Below are 20,041 nucleotides of genomic sequence, written 5' to 3'. Positions count from 1 at the left end.
TCTTCAGCCGGCCTTGGCATCAACAAGGCCCCAGCCCCATCCAAAGAAAATGGAGTTCGTGCCCAAAGTTCTTACCCCAGCTCGTTTCCCTATGATCTACCCTAAGTTGTTGTTGTTGTTTTTTTTTAATTTTATTTATTTATTTGACAGAGACAGACAGTGAGAGAGGGAACACAAGCAGGGGGAGCGAGGGAGAGGGAGAAGCAGGCTCCCCGCTGAGCAGGGAGCCCAATGTGGGGCTCGATCCCAGGACTCTGGGATCATGACCTGAGCTGAAGGCAGACGCTTAACAACTGAGCCAGCCAGGTGCCCCTGAATCTAAGTTTTCAATATCCTCTTACTTATCAGGTCCCTCTGATTCTGAGGTTGATTGAAGTGCCACAGTCCAGCTCACTTTTCTATAGCCCGTGCTTTATGAGTCAAGCTTCAACAGACTCAGATCGGAGCATGTGACTTCTTCGGCGCACTTTTGTCCATACCATTTGGACATCATGGATTCAGGGTCTGAATCTGATTCAGTTGGTGCCAGTGACAGTAATCATTTTCTTATTGATGCCTGTCAGTTTTGGCCCCTTCAACTTGCCTCTCTTGTCGCTCTCTTGGATGTCTTTGATGGTCTCTATGATATTCTATTCCCAACTTCAGTTCAGTTGCCCCAAACACAGAATCAACTCTTCTCCGTTCTTTTTGGAGTAATGTTAGAAACCAAAATGCGTTCTGTCAAGATGGTACAATGAGTTCACGACTTGGCCAACCTCTCCATTCCAAACATATAATAAAGACACGTAACATATAAAAAAGAGAAAGCCAAAAAGTCTTGTTCAAAAACAAGAGGAAGATTTCCGAGGGTCAGAGTAGAACAAAATGCAAAACGTTGAACAAGCTCGCAAGTGTGCGGCACCCAGAGCCTGTCGGTGGTGCCTGGGAGCACACCTGCTGGGCGTCAGGGCTCTAAGTAAGCTCCAGTCTAGACAGGGCCTGGGCACCGGCCCACTGCTCCCTCCCGTTTCATGAAAAGCAGGCCAACCAGCCAACTGCAGCAAAACCAGACTGCCTCTGCCATGCTCCTGGCCGTGGCTTTGAGAAAGATGGAGGCGGCAACTCATCAAGACAAACCATCGCGGGATCCAGCCTGGATCTGTGATATTCCTGGGTACCCCCCCCCCCCCCCCCCGCCCAGGCCAGGGCCCAAACTGCCACTCAAAAGATAAGGCTGTTGAATGGGTGCCCAGCAGGACAGGAGGAGACAGCTGTAACACACACGAAGGGAGAGCACAACCCCTTCCCTAAGCTCTGTGGCTCTCTGTATTTCAGACGACACTCCTGGGTGGTCTCCTGCCTGCTGGTCTTTGCTGTGAGAGGACTCATAGCAGGTGGACCTTTTCACTGGGGCTATAAACATCACCGCTCACGTGTCTTTTCTCTGGGGTGATCGTTTTCCCTGGAGAGGAATGCTCTGTTCTCTGCGTGGGGGGAAGGATATACCTGAGCCGGCTACACCTGCCTGTAGGCTTGCTGGGGATCAGGAGAAGGAAGGAACCTAGGTTCTCCACAGTCCTGGCCCCTCGCTTGGCTTTTTCTCGCCCTCTTGCCCCTCCCCTCAGCCTGGGCTCCTGTAGCTGGCAGAGGGGACATAGCCAGGCTCTGTGGCTGGGGATGGGGACCTGGGTGTCCTACCCTTCCATGTAGAAATGACTTTCACCTACTGCAGTAGTCCGCTCTCTTCCTGCCCTCCCGCTGCCCCAGGTACTGAGTCTCTCTGGGGACTTGCTCATTTCTCCTCTGCATCTCCCTCTGCGGGGTTTTAGGTTAAAACTTCTGCTTGGCCAGTTATGCTCCTCCACCTGCTTTCTACCTTTGAACATTTTAACATTTTGTTGAACATCCTTGTCCAGGCACTGAATCCTCTTATGTTGTCTTTGCCCTTGTGGAGAAAGACTTTTATAAAGCTTTCTTCACTGTCATTTGAGCGGTGAGATTGGAGAGGTCGAAGAGAGGGTTAATCTGCCATCTCCATTAACTTCCTTTCCCTTGATAGATCTGCCGGGGTTGGGGGTGAGGGGGTGGGCAGAGGAGGGGGCAGCTTGCAGCTGGCAATCTGTGCATAAGGGTCCCAAAGGGGACCTGACTTTCATTGAATCTGCCACTGTTTATTCCTGTGGCATTAATTCCAACCTCTCTCGGGTCCGAGCCTTTCCCGGCTCACCAGAACTCTCCTAGGAAAACCTTCCACACTCATCTCGGCTGGAGATCCTGCTGCTGGCCACTTCTGCTTTCCTCCTAGAAACTTGTTGAATTCTCTTTTCTACCTTTCACGTGCTCATTCTCTCTCAAATTGGGCCAAGTGGCCAGGGAACAACGGGAAATCTCTTTTTAATGGAGTCTCTTGGCAGGGAGCAATGATAAATACATTTCAGAATTGAATTTTAGTCATTTGACCATGTTTAAGACCATTAGGCCTTAGCTCTCTAAGAGCACTGATTTGGTTCCTAATGCTTGGGGTTTGTTTTGCTTTGTTTTATTTTGCTGTCTCCAAAGATAGTCCTGCTTATAAACAGGAGGAATGTTTTACTTCTGCATTTTCTATTAACATTATCTTCATTCTAACACATTAATTAAGTGCTGAAATTAAAAAAGGGAACACCCCCTGTAGCCTGTTGTGGATTACTCTGATGAATTCTGTTTCTATCAGTGGAAGGCAGACTTCTTCTTCTTTTTTTTAAAGATTTTATTTATGAGAGAGAGAGAGAGAGCATGAGCCGGGGAAGAGGCAGAGGGAGAAGCAGACTCCCTGCTGAGCAGAGAGCCCGACGCGGGACTCGATCCCAGGATCCCAGGATATGATCTGAGCTGAAGGCAGACGCTTAACCGACTGAACCACCCAGGCGTCCCCCAGGAAGGCAGACTTCTTAGGTGCCCCCCTCACGACCTCTTCCTGGTATTCACATCCTAGTAGGCTAATCCCCTCCACTTGAGTGGTGCTGGGCTAGTGATTTGCTTCTTACCAATAGAACGTGGCCAAGGTGATGGGTGTCACTTCCCTGCTTGAGTTACAAAGGTTTTTGACCTCCTCCTTGCTAGCAGGCTCTCTACTGCCTTCTCGGCTTGTGCACTTTGACAAAGCAAACTTGCATGTTGGAGAGACCCATGTGGCAAGGGACTAAGGGGAGCTTCGTGTCAACAGCCAGCGAGGGACTGAGGCCCTTAGTCCAACAGTCCACAAGGAAATGAGTCCTGCCCACGAGCACATGTGCTTGGAACGCTAAGATGACTGCAGCCCAGCGGACCTCCTGATTGCTGCCTGTGAGCATCCCGGAGCGGAGAACCCAGCCGGGCTGCGCTGGGGCCCCTGACCCGCAGAAACTGTGAGGTCATAATGTGTGTTGTTTTAGCTGCTACGTTTTACGGCACTTTGTTAACACAGCAATAGATAACTCATACACCATCCTAGGTCAGATGGAATGTCCTTGGATTAGCATCTCTTCCATGTTCCGGGCCCTGAATGTGGCCATGATTTTTAGTAAATGAAAGAGCCAGAGCATGGAGATTGTGTGGAGATCAAAAAAATCACACTAACCAGGAACAAAGACAGAAAGGGACCAGTATTGCTCTTTTCCTTTCCTTGGGGAAAGCAAATACTGGGAAGAGGGAGTCATTTCAGTCCCTGTCCCCAGTCCACAGCCTGACATCAACTGCCCGGCAGCACCAATGGTCTCAGAGGCCTTGGGTCTGGCCCAGCCTGGGACAGTGGCACTCTGCCTTGGGATGTCATTAGTGCTTATCTGGGCCTCCAGCCAAACCCAGTTGGCAAGAGTCCTGTCCAGTCTCTCAAGGACGCTTTGGGGCTGTTGCCTCTGTAATTACAGGGTGAGCAGCAAGGTAGGTGGTACCATTACTGCAGTAAACCAGCCTGAAGGAGGGCCTCTGCAGCTCCTCGACTCTCACTGAGGTTGGCTCAAGGGGCACGTCTTCCTTCTCCATAGTGGCCTCCCGCGTGAGCATCTGGGCCCTGACGGGCCACGGATGTGGAAGCATTGTTTCTTCTGTGAGGGAATTCATTTCACCCTTGAACTTTTGGATTTTATAGTCATGATGGTTTGTTAACTCCTTGTAATTGTTTCACAGTGGCTAAAATATAGGGTATGTGGGGTGGGGAGAAGCAGCTCGTACACTGAATTTGACTCTCATCTTGTCCCTGCTCTCCCACAGGGCACACAGCCCTGGTGCATCAGCTGTCTGCCATGGGGTCTGGGAAGCCCCTGCATAGGTATTTTTTTTCCAGCTTTATTGATATATAATTAACATAGAATATTGTGTGAGTTTAAGGTATACAAGATGGTGATTTGATACAAGTATATATTGCAAAATGATTACCACAGTAAAGTTAGTTAACACATCTATCACCTCACATAACTACCATTTTGGTTTTATTGTTGAGGACATTTAAGGCTTTGTTGTGGTAAGGACATTTAAGATCCACTCTCTTAGCAACTTTCAAGTATACAATACTCGGAAGTAGTATTAGTAACTATAGTCACCATGCTGTACCCTGGATAAATAGGATAGAGTATACTGTGGGCAAGTGGGATAGGGGAGAAAGGGTCTACTTGAGATAGGACCTTAGGGAAAGCATCTCCAAACAGGTGTTTCAGCCTGGAGACCCGAAAGCTGGGAAGGAGCCAGTCAAGCAAAGAGCCACACCTGGGGTTGGGCCCATCAGGTATAGTGGCCTGATTGGGAGACCAGCATGTTCCAGAAGTGGGTAGAAGGCTGGTGTGGCTGAGCACCGATGGAGGGTAAGCAGGAAGGGGGTGAATGAGGTTGGCGGGTCAGGGTGGGTCTCAACATGTTCCTCCTCTATGCGAAGGCAGGGGGAGGGAGAGACCAAAGAGGCTTCACACTGCGTGCACTGCTCCCATCTCGTCATTGTCCAGGCTAACCTGTGGCCGTCTCAAACAGCAAAGTGGATGGGAAGTATTGTTCGTGGTAGGTCAGGAACGAGGAATATGAAATGCGATTTGAGGATTACATAGTATTGTCTTTGCTACATGCGATTAAAAGCTATGAAGTGAATGAAGATAGGCCTTTACAATATTGTTTTGAATTTTATTTGTTTGTTTATTTATTTTAGAGAGAGAGCGAGAGAGCATGTGTGAGCGGGGTGGGGGGAGGGGCAGAGGGAGAGGGAGAGAGAAAATCTTAAGCAGGCTCCATGCCCAGTGTGGAGCCCGATGCCAGGCTTGATCTCACAACCCTGACATCATGACTTGAGCCAAAGTCAAGAGTCAGACGCTTGACTGAGCCACCCGGGCGCCCCAATATTGTTTTGAATTTTAAAAGGGTAGGAAAGAATGAGATCGAAAGGGAAATACCATATATGTAATGTAAAACGCATGCACCTACAAAATTATACTGCGTATTCTTCCACGATCCATCCATATCTAAGGACATTTACTAAACACATTTAAGCATCTATCACTTGTGTGTTTGTGTGTGTGAGGGGGGCTAGAACTATTGTGGAAATCAGGATAAAGGTAAAAACTGTTCAGGTGGGACGGGCCTTAAAAGTGATGATGATGATAGGCGTGAGCCGGGGAGTAAGATCATGCAACCCTCTACATCTGAGATTCATCCTCTAGCCAAGCTGACTCTGGCGTGAGGATAGAATATGGAAAAGGAAAGTGAGAAAGTATGCAGAAATGGCAGGTAGGCAACCTTAGCCACAGGAAAGGTAGATGAAGGTGTAAGCAGGGGCAGGGAAATGCAGAGGGCAGCCATCAGACATGGTCCACGTGGTAGGACCAGCAGGTGGCTGAAAGCAGAGGCTGAAGGTGAGCAGGGTGACCAGTGTGACTCCTATACTCTGGGCGAGTGGGTGACTAGCCAGGATATAGACTAAAGAGGAGGAACAAGTTTTGGAATTAGAAGCATCATATAGATTGAGACTTTTAAAAATATATAAGTGATAGGTTAAGTAAGAGGACACCTTAGAGGAAACTGAGCAAAAGGGGCCCATGAGGTCCAAGAGAAGCAGGACAAGCACCAGGAGAGAAGTCTTCAGAGGTCAGGTCAAGTGAGGTCACGGCTGACAGGGGTCAACTGGATGGGCAGAGCGGAAGCCATTGGTGACTTTAGTGCAGGTTGTTAATGGCTTGGTGGGGACAAAAGCTGGATTGCGTAAGATTTAAAAAAATGCTTGGAAGATAAAGAAGAGAAGGTAGCAAACACAGATGGCTACTTGCTGAATGAAGTTAACCGGGACAGAGGGGTGTGTGTGTATGTGGAGATGGGAGAGAATTGAGTGTTTATATGCTGAGGGGTAAGAGGTAGGGATAAAGCCAGGGTTGAAAATAAGGAAAGAAGGGATAATAGATGAAGTAAGGACCTTAGTTGGTTATTTTGGTTAAAAGAGTAGCCAAGTTATGTTATTACTGATCAGACTTTAGCTGTAGTGTATAGAAAGAGGTTGATATGGGTACTAAGCTGCGAAGGAAGACACTTCGTGGAGTGTAATAGACATGTGTTTGAGAAGAAGTCTTGAGCTGGGAAAGGACTTTTTTTTTTAAAAGATTTTATTTATTTATTTGAGGGGGGGAGGGGCAGAGGGAGAGAATTCTTAAGCAGACTCCCTGCTCAGTGCAGAGCCTGACTCAGGACTCAGTCCCAGGACCCTGGGATCATGACCTGAGCTGAAGTCGGAAGCTTAACTGACAGAGCCACGCAGGCGCCCCCAGAGGTGGGAAAGGACTTCTTAAAAATGACTCATAGAGTGCTAACCAGGGCAAGAAATGGATAGATTTGTCTATATCAAAATAAAGGTTCTCTCACTTCGATGTATACAGGAACCCCAAGGAGAGCATCTTAAAAACACAGATTCCCAGAGAGTCTCATGAAGTAGGTAAGTTGTACAAATTTTTATTGAAATAAATTATATCTAAAAAGGTCATACTCAAAATACAATCATATCCGAATTATGCTACTACATTTTACTGCCATGCATGTTCTTGAGGTTAGTGTCGTCTATTGTATCTGTATTTAGGAAATACCCTGTAATGCTCTGCCACTGTGCGTCTCTTCCCAACTAATGCTGGGATCTTGCCATCCAGCCATGGTGGGAGTGTTTACACCAGGGGAATTGGCCAAGGCTACGAATCAAACCCCGCCACCCCCTTTCTTTGGAGAACTAGTTGTTTCACATTTACCAGGACATCACTGAATATGGTTTTTGAAGACACCAGGAGTGGTATCAGCAGTGAGGAAAATCAGAGAACGAGCTATCTGAAGGGCAGAGAAGACCATGTATATTCATTGCCCAAGCAGCAGAGTGAGTGGAGAACAGCAAGGGAGGAGGAGTGGCAACCTGACCCAATCTTTTTGCACCCATACACTCTCCACGTTCCTTCAAAATCTTGTCTGGCTGGTTGCAGCCCAAAGGAGAAGTGATGGGAAGCAACTGGGAAAGGTTCCCCATTCTGTGCTGAACGGACATCAAAGGCTTCTCTGGCCAAGAGACGAGACTAGTCAATGGCGCCCTCTAGTGTCAAAGAACAGATTGGCTCCAAAGGGGAATGCTGAGAAAAAGGTTTCTCTGGATTTATGCCCTGGAAACATTAACTTCCCTGGTCTCCCCTTCCTTTCTTTTCCTCTCTTTTCTTTCCCCACTTCCATTTCCCTGCTTTCCGAGTAACGTTCTCCCTACTCCCCCAACAAGAATGTCTATTATTTTTTGAAAGATCTGAACTCTTTGCTGCTCCCAGGCAAACACCGATGATACGGAGTTGAATAGCATAGATACGCAAATTAGTACTTGTCTCTATTACATCGAATAATTTGGAATGAATTTGTTTAGGAAAGCTGTAAAAAATCTGCTCTTGTGGGTCACATAAATCAAATGTGTCCTTGCCTTTGAAGCATGCCCCAAACCCTCCCCATTTCTGGGAACAGGGGCAAATGAATTAGTTTTCTTAGTGTGTTGTAGTGTAACGAACAACCCTGATTTCATTCTTTTAGGAGGGCTGTGTTCAGTCTTTTGTTTGAAGTGAAAGTTCTCATAGCTGCAGGGTCCTCCAGAAATTGGATTGCCATTCTGAGGTTGCTGTTCCCTCCTGGAAAGGTATACCCCGCATCTAGCACAGTGGAGAAGTAATAGGGTAGCTCCTTAACAGGATTACTTCTCTCTTGTCCCTTTAGTCATTGGTGGGCTGAGCATAATTAAAGAACATTTAATTAGTTGGCCCAAAGTTGTTCCATTCTGATAGTTTCCATCTTTACATGAAGGATAACTTACAGGTTGAGGGATATTTCGGATGTTTGTTATCACACAAAACCAGTAAGGCACAAATACCATCCTCTGTAATGTGTGTAGCGAGAGCGGCCTGAATTCTTTTAACAAGTCAGTTGGAAGCATTAGCAGTGGAAGTGAGGATAATGTTGCGGCGACAGATACGGGATCCAGACTTTGGGGCAGACTTTTTCCAAGACGTAATTTTTGGTATTTTCAAAAACAACAGACGTAGTTTAGAGATCTCATCTTGAGACTGCCAGGCTATAGAGACACAAGGCTTTATTTCAGGTGAGGGTCATGGGTTATGTGGTGAATTCAGCTGCTATTTGTGTAAGCAAGACTTCATGAATAACCTTATGAGGGTCACTCTCTTATATAGGATGTCAATTTTGCTTTAGAAAATGAGCCTAAGCTACAGTCTACAAACTGTTTTTGCAAGAAATAGAGGATCCTGTTAGAAAGGTGGAATTCAGTTTGGGGCATCTGGTTGGCTCAGTCAGTAGAGCATGTGACTCTTGATCTCAGGGTTGTAGTTCGAGCCCCATGTTGGGTGAAGAGATTAAAAATTAAAAAAAAAAAATCTTAAAAAAAAAAAGGTAGAAGTCAGTTCTGCCCATTCATGGGTCAGACTATTACATATAACAAGGCCGGGGTATTCCCATGGTCTTAGATTGCTCCACGAACTTTCCAGTTTATGAAATGGTGACAAACTTTAAAGTGTGTGGCATTGTGTTGTTACAAGACCCTGGAGAGCTGTTTGAGTACAAATTATACTACTAAAAGTGGACTGGAATCCTGTGTGGTCTCTGATTGCCCCCTGACCCTTACATAAATGATCCACTCTTTGGGATGACATTCTCATCATTCCTCGCCTAGCCTCAGAAACATCCTGGCTCTTTCCTGCCCATTTGCTGGAGTGTTAATGTTCAGGTTCCCTTTCTTACATCAGTATATTTGAAACGTGGTAACCAAATCTCAAAAGCTTCTTCAACACTCCTGTGGTTTTAAATAGATCTCAGATCTGTTTGACTTGTTATTTCAAATTTTTTATCCAATTAGATGCAGCAACCCTGATTTTGACTGCTGAAATAGACAAGTAAAAGTTGGTACTCCAGTTTCTCCTTAACCATCCCATTTTAGGTCAGAATCTTCATGAAACTTGAAGTCAGCCCTTACATTGGCATGCCCCTGTTAAGTTGAATAAAAGCTTATTTACACATCATAGTCTACTCCCAATTTCCACTAATTAGCTCTTTGGAATAAAAATTGATGTTTCTGATAAACTTTGAGACATTAGAACACTGTAAAGTGGCTTCTGAGATTCAACTTAATTTTAGTGCCATTTTATTCTTCAATTTTTGAACATTGATAATCCATATGGTGCATTAGAGAACTCTTAGGTTCTATCTGCTCAAGAGAGGGAATTAATATCTAAGGGACTCCTGTAGGTCAAATGATTACTTACTTGTTCTGAGCCCTGAGCACTTCTTTTGGGGAAACTTTGTTCCATCCTCCGGAACATCCCACTAACCTTGGGGTCTGATGTACCTAGGCCTACTGCCCTGTGTCCCTTATTAAAAACTGCTTTAGGGACTTCACAGATGACAAACCTGAGGCACAAACTAGGACCCAGGTCTTCTGGGCTCAGTTGAGAGCTCTTCTCACCATCAGGTTGTTTTTAAAGGAGTGAGACTCTCTTTCATGAAAAATTCCAAGTCTAAATTCTTTAAGGCAGCTTCAACTAAAAACTAAGTCTTGGTTGCTTCTGAAAAGGACTGTCACTCCCAGAATCAAAAACGACTAGAACACAGACTTACAAACCAAGTCATTTAATTGTGTCTTCGAAGGTAAACAATATATGGAGCTGGATCCCAAGCCCTGATAATGCCAGAGCTCCGGGTACAGAGTGCAGGGGGTCAGAACTCAGGGTGTTCTAAGGCTTACGGAATTCATGCATTCCATTTTGCAATTCTGCAAACTGCCAAAAACCAACCCCAAGAGTCTTCTGAGATGGGGGAAATTCAACTTCCAGTTTGATAGGTAGAACAGTGAAGAGTACCAGTAAGGTTCTGTTTACCTCTCTTCACTTTTCTCACGTGATCTGAAGGCTGAGCTGTCGTATCCCCCACGCGTGGCAGCCTAAGCTGCCGTTGGCTGTGAGCTCAGTGCCTCTGTGCACTTGCTTCCCCGCCACAGCGAGGGGGACCCGGGCCAGAGAGCTCTCAGCAGTACAGCTTTTTAACAAGCACTTAAAGTAAAAAGAACCCTCTAGTGGCACACTGAGTTAGTTTATAAGATTTTAATTTACAAATTAAAAAGCTACATGTTTTATTTTTTCTCCTTTTTCTCTTCTTTCTTTCCATCACTCTTTTCCTTATCTTTCTCTTTCTCTTTGTCATCTTTTCTATCCTTTTTGCTCTCTTCTTTTTCCTGCCCTTCTTTCTTCTCTGCATCCCGGTTGGCGATCTTGTTGTTGATGAGGTTGTGCAGGGCGACCACGGAACGGATCAGCGAGGCCAAATACACCACTACCATCTGGTCGTTGGTCTTCAGGTAAAAGGCCTTGACAAACTCCTGGAGGCTGACATCTGGCAGCAGGTTAAAGACGTCCTGTAGCTGGTAGATGATCTGGTGGTTGATGGGCAGCTTGCCCGTGGCCACTTTCTCCAGGTAGCTCCTGATATCCAGAAGCTTGGAGTTCAGTCCCTTCAAACCATGGACCTGGTTTGTGATCCGCTGGGAAAGAGTGCCCACTGTAGTGTCTTTGATGTCCCTGTAATAACCCACAGGAAGAAAGGGCAGGAAGAAGCATCAGTACACTAATACTATCACACAGCTTCTTACAATCTAGGCAAACACCCAGCTTTGTGGGGAAGGGCTAGTTTTCAAAAGAAAAATGTTACTTCGTAAACTGCCTCAGTTTTGATTTGGAGGCATATACTTTATCTTTCTTATCACAGGACATTTTTCAAAAAAGAGAACTAAAATGAAACCATCTTCACTTAAAAAAAAAAAAAAGGCTATCTATTTCGACTCCCTGGTCCTGAAAAGGATGGCATTTTCTCCACCCCCATCTATACGATGTTGTGAGAAGCTTCCATCAGTCAGGACTAACTTTTTGAATTGCAGGGAATCTTATTTGAGAAAAACTATGACCCTTTCGAATAAAGTCAGGGTTATAGTATTTTAAAATAAAAACCCATCCTAACGTAGCTTCTCTGCAGACAGCTGGCTACCTTCACTGAAAACAACATACACAGGAAGAAAGCACACCTACATTTCCTTCCCACACGTGTTCCTGTCCCAGTCAACACTGCTGACAAGATGTATTATCCACAGTCATCAACTGTAACTCAAGACACTGATCCAAGCCTGGAACCCAGATCTCCCCACTCCTAATAGAGCCTCTTGGGCCACTTATGATTCCGATGCCGTCCTGACGCTCACCGTAATAAGTGCTCGACTCCAACTTCCTCGGCTTCCTCAGCTCCAATTTCACTGGTCACGTGCTCAAATGTTTTTGAGGTTGGAGTTCCATCCTGGGAGAGGAGGCTGAACTATAGTTATTTACTTACAAACACCCTGGCACATACTCCTTTCACACCTTGATTCCTCTGCTTTCAGTGATATCACCTCATGGGTGCATCACTAGGCTTCCCAAGTGTGGGCAGAAATGGGCGAGGTTTGCTTTGAAAGCTCAGCCTTCTAGACTGACACTGCAGTGGCCCTGCTCCCTGTCTCGGAGGAAAATCTTGATAATTCCTTAAGCCCACTGTGGGGATGGACACTTGAGAAAGTCTCAATTAGGATGATTTTTAAAGCATATAGTTCTTTCTAGAACAGGCAGTATACAGAATACGTGTACTGGAGGCAAGCTGATGTCAGATAATCTAACTTTTAACCACCTACTGTCCTTCAGATCAAATGATGCCAGAGCACCAAAACAATGCCGTCAGCATAACCGGCTTTCTGGTGGCCTGAATTAGTCAAAGGGTCCGTTCAGGTATTTGGTTCACTGTATCACCTAGTGGCTTCCTGACAGGATTCAGGAGCAATTTTCCTCAGATCTCACGCCAGAAGAGGTTGTACATGGTCTGTAACGGCTGTAAAATGTCTGCAAGGCAGGACAGCATAGCAGTGAGGGCAGACTCTGGAGCCAGACTGCCTGGGTTCCAAGTCTGGCTCTGCCATGCACAAGGGAGCTGAGGGACCTTGGGAAAGTCACTTAACTTATATTAAGCGGTATAAATGTTTGCAGTAATTATTTTTTCCAGGACAGTGTGAATCCTGCAAATGCCATTTTCCTCTTGACTTTGTCTGCTGGAATGGTCAGGACTGCATGGAATGCCTTTTCAGGTGCTCATTTTTCCTCGGCTTCATTTAATATTGTGGTCTTCATCTCCCTTCTCTCCCCTATTTAAAAATCTTGCTTTATTTGTGTGTGTGTGTGTGTGTGTGTGTGTGTGTGTGTAAGAACCTCTGATTCCTTTTTGAAAAAGGCAGGGTAAAATTAACTTAAAAAACTGTATCAGGGGCTGCCTGGGTGGCTCAGATGGTTAAGCGTCTGCCTTTGGCTCAGGTCATGATCCCGGGGTCCTGGGATCAAGCCCCACATCAGGCTCCTGGCTCAGTAGGGAGCCTGCTTTTCCCCCTCCCTCTGCCACTCCCCCTGCTCATGCTCTATCTCTGTGTCTCAAATGAATAAATAAAATCTTAAAAAACAAAAACAAAAACAACTGTATCAGACCAAGGATGAAAGACTTACTGCAACAAGGAAATAAATTTTAATCTAAATTCCCTGGTGGCAAGGCAGAAAGAAAAACAAGAGGACAGAGCTCAGTGCAAGAGACACTTGCAGGGAGTTAACCTAAAATCTTTTCCCTGATTTAAAAACTGAATATAAGGATAAAGTCTACGTATCTAAATCCAAAGGCAGACTTTATCCTCAGACTTTTGATTCTGGAAATTCAAGATTGAGCTCAAGTGCAAAATTTTATGCTCACAACAAAACATATATTTTCACATCAAATGCTACCCTAGAATCAGTTTAGTTTTCCTGGAAATAGAGAAAAGCTATATTCTGGAACCTCTTTGTGTCTACACCCAAAGCACACGGCAGGTACTGGATGCTGTGGAGCTGAGTATTCAGGTGTCAAATCACACAGATGGGTCTTGCCATATGGCTCCAGGCAGCTCTGGCTCACTCTATTTGAAAACCTGTGTCTCGTCTACAGGGAATGAAAATCTTCAAGGAGAAAGGAATGCTGGCACAGAGGAGCCGAATGGTGGAAACTGCATTAGATTAAGACTAAGCTCACCAGGCTCTGCGTTTACTTTGTTGTGAACATCTCTGGGCAATCATAAGATAATTTTGGGCCTCAATTTCATGTGTAAAAGAGGATTTTAGATTTCTGTGGCCCTCTTTTTAAAATGTGGGGATTCAAAAACTCAAGGGGGAAAGAAACAGTATGAAACTGTTGACAAAAATCAACAACCTATGCTTTGTTAACAGATAAAAGATTTGTTGACTTAAAAACAACACAAAATCCAGATTGTCCAATAAGCAGCGAATCTAATCTCCTTGGCTCACAGCATGAGGACTTACATCATGGACCTCTTCCACTGAAATATATGCTTCTGTGGGCAGTCCCAGGTCCTTTGGCTTCACATCAATGATGACCAGTACCTGGCAGAAAAACACACCTTAGCAAACCACCTCATACCAAGCACATAAGGAACAATCATAGCCATTCTACTGATGATGATTACTGAAGCTATTTCATTCATTCAACCAGAAAAGAGTTGGAATTTTCAGCAAAAATGAGTCTGCATTTCATATGATCCCACCATGTGCTCTGCTCTTCACTCCCATCCATCAACAAGCTGAGAGGTAGTATAGTGTGGTTATCAAGCATGAGGAAGCCAGAATCAAGACAGCCAGTGGTTTGATCCTGGTCCCCACATGTATGAGACCTTACTAACAATTCTGAACCTCAGTTTTCTTGTTGTAAGGAGGAGAACCACCCCATTTAGCTACCGAGAGGATTAAGCACTTAGCACATATTTACTGTTACTTAGTAAATATCCTGGGTTAGTGTATACTATACAAAACAAATTAACACAAGCAGTTTAGAGAAAAAGCAGTGAAATGATTTGCTACCCGAATCCTTCCTAGGATGCTTATATGTTAGCTGGCAAGGAATATCATTCAAGAGTTTTAAAGATAGAGAGCACTTACTGAGTTAGGGCAGTATCTTTTCATGAGTTCGTTAATGGCGATGTCATTCTTGTGTAGTTTAGGGCCTGTGTGGTACCACCCAACTATTCTTTCTCTGGCTGGGAAGGAAAACATTAGTGGGTTTGAACTGTTACATGAAGATCTATAGAATTCCCTCAAAAAGGGTGGTAAGAACTCTAGCCCTTATGTTCTCTACTTTTTAAAAAGTTCCAGACATCCATTTTAAATCTTGACATACTTGTGAAATCTAAAACTGAAAAACAGAATTCTTAGAAAATAAGCAGTGAGGGAAATGCAGAGATATCTGTGTCTCAGACTAGTTGAGACCAGTCACACATGACACTAGAAAACAAGTCCAAGGCAACATATAAACAAATGCAAGTCTAGGTCACAGAGATTGGAACTGTGAATGTTGTGGGAATAAACATTTCCAAAGCATATGTGGTTGCTATAATGAAATAAAATGAAAATGATACATGTGACAGAGAGATATATTTACCCTGATGGTATTTAAGCTCTCGGGGCAAGTGGATTTTGTTTAATAGTTCTTCACTTTTCTGCTACAGAGGGCTAGATCCAAAACCTAGGTGGGTCTAGCTGGCCTTAAATTGCTACTCTAGTTTCTCATTTATTGTGCCCCATTCCTCTACTACCATTAGTCTTAAGTAACTTAAGTATAGCTAAGTGAAAGAGCCCTTGACATTAAACAAAGAAAAGGGAATACTAAGAAACAAAAAGACATCAGGGGCATGTTCTTGGGTGCATACACACACAAATACACACACATATAAATCAATGCCACAATGCCTTCTTAAAAAACAAAACAAAACATCAAGACATACCATTGACCTTCTTAAACATTCCATACATGTTTTCCAAATAATCATGGTCTAAAAACCAGACAGAATCATCTTTGTCATCTTCATCAAAAGGGACTAAAGAGAGAGAGAAAAAAAAAGTAAGATTTAGTGTAGGGTGCTGGACAGAACTAGCCCAGGAGACCTCTAGGCCACATTGGATCCACCTAAGTGTTTGGTTTGTCCAGCATGGTATTAAAATTATTTTTGAGTTGCTCTCATTAAAAACTGGGAGATTTCATATAAAAATCCAGACTTCCAGCTTCTCTTGAAATTGGAAAGCCAGGCAACAACTGGCTACAGCCAGATAGAGGTTTCCCCCTTTAAAATGGACACATGCTTGTCAGTTTGCTAAAAGCCCCATCACTTCCTAATAGTTCCCTTTGATGAATAACATTACTGCTTGGTCCTTTCAGATACTGGAGTTCATGACCTCTAGTCTAGAGTTCATTCTAGAGCAATTATTTTGTTCTTTGTTGTTACTTTAATCGTAAAATACAAGGATACATTCTTGTAAAGGTTCATGACATTGAGTAAAAGGTAATGGTCTCCATCTCCCCCTGCCAACCCATAACCATGGTTAACAGTCTAGTGCAGGGATTTACAAAAGACATCAGAGCTGCCTATTTTTATAAAGTTTTGCTAGGATACAGCTAGCCCTTTGTCAGCATACTGTCTATAGTTGCTTTCCTGCTACAATACAGGGCTGAGCAGTTGTAATGGAGACCATATGGCCTGCAAATTTAAAATATTTACTATTCAGTTTAGTGAGTAACCTTAAGCCTTCCTTCTATACTTTAGCAATTCTGACAAGAATTTCTGGGTTGTAGTAAAAATGGAAACCACAAAAGTTGTTTTTTTTTTAATTTTAAAGATATATGACATTTTAACCCAGGCTCAGAACGTAAGATTTGTACCTGCAAAACTGTTGGATACGTCGAGTACTTTCTTTTGCCATGACCCCAAAAGCACACCAACAACGCGCTTCTGGTTTCCAACCTTGCCTATTCTGAAGGAGAAAGCAGAAGGTCAGTCTGACAGGCACACAGAGACACGGACCCAACAATTAGATAGATACTCAATAGGAAATATCAATGGTACAGATACAATTTAGCTTACCTGGGAACTAATCCTACTAAACAAATATAATAGTGTCAGGTTAGTTCTTAATATTAAATTTTAGTAAATATAATGGATAGTTCACCAACTTTGTACATTGGCAGTCTTTACACGGTTAACTGCAAGAAATACACGCTTGGAAAAATTGCAAAGTTTCTAGAACCTGAAAATGGAGAAAATGAACTCCCCCCCCCAGATATGAAGAGTTTTAAAAAGTTATTTGGTTGGTGTTTGAAAAGTACATTTCATTTAAGTTGTGCTGCCACCTTTAACTTTTTCTTTTGCAGTTTTCTCCTTTAAACTTTCCTCCTCTTCCCTATCCTTAAATATTTTCAGAGATAAAAGATGCTAGAGTAGAACCACTTTTATGGGCTGGCTTGCCAGTTGTTCTCTGGAATATCCATTCCATGTGGACATGCCCCACTCTAAGGTCTAATTCTTTGTACCTTCTAGGGGCTCAGAAAATGGGTTCTGACGCCGAGGTACGTGTGTGCCATCTGTGGTCTCTGTGAATGGCTTAATCAGGCACAAGTCCGAAGTGTGCTGGTGACTAATCACACTGACAGGACGGCTGAATGAGTCAGTTTACTTCAGGATGTCTACCTCCTTGTCAAACCTCTCACGGACACAGTCTCATTTCACTGACCTTCATGTAGAATTCTCCTTCGACCACTAGCAAATGAGACACAGACGCAATACAGCTCCACTTTCAAAGGAAAGACAGAGGCCACTGTAAAACGAACTACAGTTCCTTAACAGTCACTGGTTTCACTGTACTATTTTTCTAAGCATTTGGGCTGGCAAATTTATAAATGCTTCCTAAATTTGGGATTTGGGTCAAAGTTTTCTGTATCCCTGGTGGTTCTGATTTTGGGGGGTAATCTTAGGCACTGAATTTCCACACTTCAAAGGAAAGTTCCACACTCTTGTGCTTTTCTTTTGGTCTACAAAAATCCATTTGTGTTTTTTTAAAACCCTACATCTCTTACGACACAGCACCTAGCAGTGTCTGCCTGCACTGTGTCCTCCAGATAGAGCTGAAATGCTGCTTGTCCCCTTAGCACCTCTAGTATCCAAGGGAGAAAGACAGTGACCACGTACTGTACAGTGGGAATGCACGCATATCCTGTTAGGCTGAAGGCTCTACAAAGCAGTGGAACTGGGGACCCTAAACCTCATGGAGTCTTCACTGTTTTCTTAGCTATGGCTGAATGAGTAGTTGTACAACGCAAGTTGCAAGAGAACAGGCACTTCGAAACTGACTTTATAGCAGATGCTCCCAAGTGGGTCTTTACACTTGCCAATTCGAGTAATTATCTTGTAAAAGTTATGAACACGTGTAACAGGTCCAGCGGGATGAACAGCTCCAAAACAAGGGAAGGGAAGGCGGAAGAAACTCTGTGGATGTTTCAGCTTATTCATTAATGCCCAAAGCAACTAACACTCTCATTTTTAAAAGAAAAGCTTGACACCTAATCTACACTTTAAGTTACCGTCAGAACAGCTGCCTGCTTAGAAACCACAGCTCTTCAAGGGAGCCCTTCAAGGCGCTGAGACCAAAATTTTGGTGACAGCTTTCAGAGGCACAGAAGCGCCAATCTGTAGGGCTTTCCTACGAGGCACCGAGTCTTGTTGGTGAAAAGGGGCTGACGAGGTGACAGATGGGCACGAGGCCTGGGGGATCAGGGCTAAATGAAGCTTCCCCCCCATACTCTGGCAGCGTACGGACTCGGGTAAAAGGATCGTGCAGTCCAAGGCGCGGAGTGCCGGCTGGGGGCGCGGGACGAGGCGGGGTGATTTAGGCTTGGTGATCCGAGGCTGGTCCGGGCCCCTCGGGGAGTCAGTGCCACCCCCCGGCCCTTCAGCGCCCCGGCGGCCGCCGCGCCGTCCCAGCGTGCCAGTGACTCAGCAGCGGCGATCACGATAGGCCGCCCCGCGCACCCGCTCACCGGTTGAAATGATCCACCACACTGAGCAGCACCAGGGGGTGAACTACCACCTTCTGCACCGCCAGCTCCGGCATCGCGACACACCCCGCCCGCCAGGCCCCGCTCCTTGCGACCCGCAAACACCGGCAATAGCAGCGACTCTCGCGGATCCTCCAGGCCCGGCTCCTCCTCTTCCGGCTCGGCCGCCGCCGCGGTCCCCCTTTTCCGCTCCCAGAGTGCTGCGCGCGCCGCCCCGGATTTTCGCGCCTGCTGCCATCTTGAGGAGGGGAAAGGCCGGAGCAAGGTGGGGCCCGGCTTGGGTGACTCGCTACGAGTTTCCCTGGTCTTCGAAGCTAAAGGGACAGTGGAGACTGATAAAGGTTGACCTCCTGGTATTGGGCCCGCACCGTTACCTGCAGCGGCTTTTCGCTTTAGTTCTTTCCCAGTTCACAGCCTCCCCCCCCAACCCGGTTTGAAGACTAGAAAAAAGTAATAACTCATATCTCCACCACCCAGAAAATGTTCACCTTTGTTTCAAGCCAGAATCTTCCAGGGTTTCTCAACTTGAAATCTTTAGCATTAGGGCACGTCGTTGAAGTAGATTTGGTAATTTAATATATTCTTATTATCGGGGAGTTAACCCTTAATATTTACTATGGACACTTGGCAGATAACCTGTCTTTCTATTTTTCTCCCTGTTTATATTACTTACCATTTAACTAGGGCTAGAAGAATTCAGTTTGTGCCTCGAGTCAGATAATTCAGGTTGATTTTCAAATGAAAGCTTAGCTAAGGGTTGAAGTAAGGGTAAAAACTAATTCGAAATATGTTTTGGTATTTAGCTAGGAAAGAGAAAAAGGACTAAAGTGGGTAATGCGGGAGGCAAAAACTTAAACGTATTTGCAGAAGGAGGCAAATTATTTAATTCCATACAGGTTTGTATTTCTAATTTTAAGTTGCTGTTTGTGTAAACAAAAACAATACTTAAGCAACTTGACTTATTTGCTTATTGTTTGCCCCTTTTTTTTTTTTTTTTTAAGATATTATTTGAGAGAGAGAGCATGAACGGGGGTGGGGGTGGGGGGGCAGAGGCAGAGGGCGAAGCAGGCTCTCCGCCCAGCAAGGAGCCCGAAGTGGGACTTGATCACAGGACCCCTGGATCATGACCTGAGCTGGGCACTTAACTGACTAAGCCGTCTAGGCGCCCGTTTGCCCTGTCTGAACAACTTTTACCTTCCCAATAGCACCTGAGGTCACATCTGACTTCTCTGAAGAATAACCAAGAGACTTTTGCTCTGAATTTTGATCTCCTTCCATTGTAATCAGGGAGCTTTTGATAATTCTTTTCTGGGTTCTACCCATCAGTTTCATTATATGTACTCTTCCTAGTTTTGGGAACATTGCTTTGGATTTTCCTCATTCATTTTCATGTTTTTGATTTGGCTAGTAATGATAGCTACTACTTAAGATAACAGAACTTTAAGATAAAGAAAATTTAAGTCAGCCCCCATTATGTGATGTGTTAAAGCATGCTTGCTAATTGTTTAGTGCCTGATTCAAAGTAGATATTCTTAAACTTTTTTTTTTTTAAAGATTTTATTTATTTGACAGAAAT

The 20,041-nt window shown here is 44.6% G+C and overlaps 1 protein-coding gene across 1 annotated transcript; it reads right to left on the bottom strand.

Moving 5' to 3' along the window:
- Positions 1-10,097: 10,097 nt before the first annotated feature.
- PSMD7 (proteasome 26S subunit, non-ATPase 7) lies at positions 10,098-18,642 on the bottom strand. Its single transcript, XM_036070833.2, has 7 exons — positions 18,448-18,642; positions 16,297-16,388; positions 15,365-15,457; positions 14,523-14,620; positions 13,890-13,970; positions 11,732-11,823; positions 10,098-11,057 (listed from the first exon to the last, which is right to left on the bottom strand). Exons 1-7 carry the CDS (start codon positions 18,519-18,521, stop codon positions 10,613-10,615), a joined length of 975 nt encoding a protein of 324 aa, XP_035926726.1. The 5' UTR covers positions 18,522-18,642; the 3' UTR covers positions 10,098-10,612.
- Positions 18,643-20,041: the final 1,399 nt, after the last annotated feature.

The sequence above is a fragment of the Halichoerus grypus genome, chromosome 15 (genome assembly GCF_964656455.1).
Source record: "Halichoerus grypus chromosome 15, mHalGry1.hap1.1, whole genome shotgun sequence".
Taxonomy (NCBI): domain Eukaryota; kingdom Metazoa; phylum Chordata; class Mammalia; order Carnivora; family Phocidae; genus Halichoerus; species Halichoerus grypus.
This window is presented reverse-complemented; position numbering and strand designations above follow the sequence as displayed.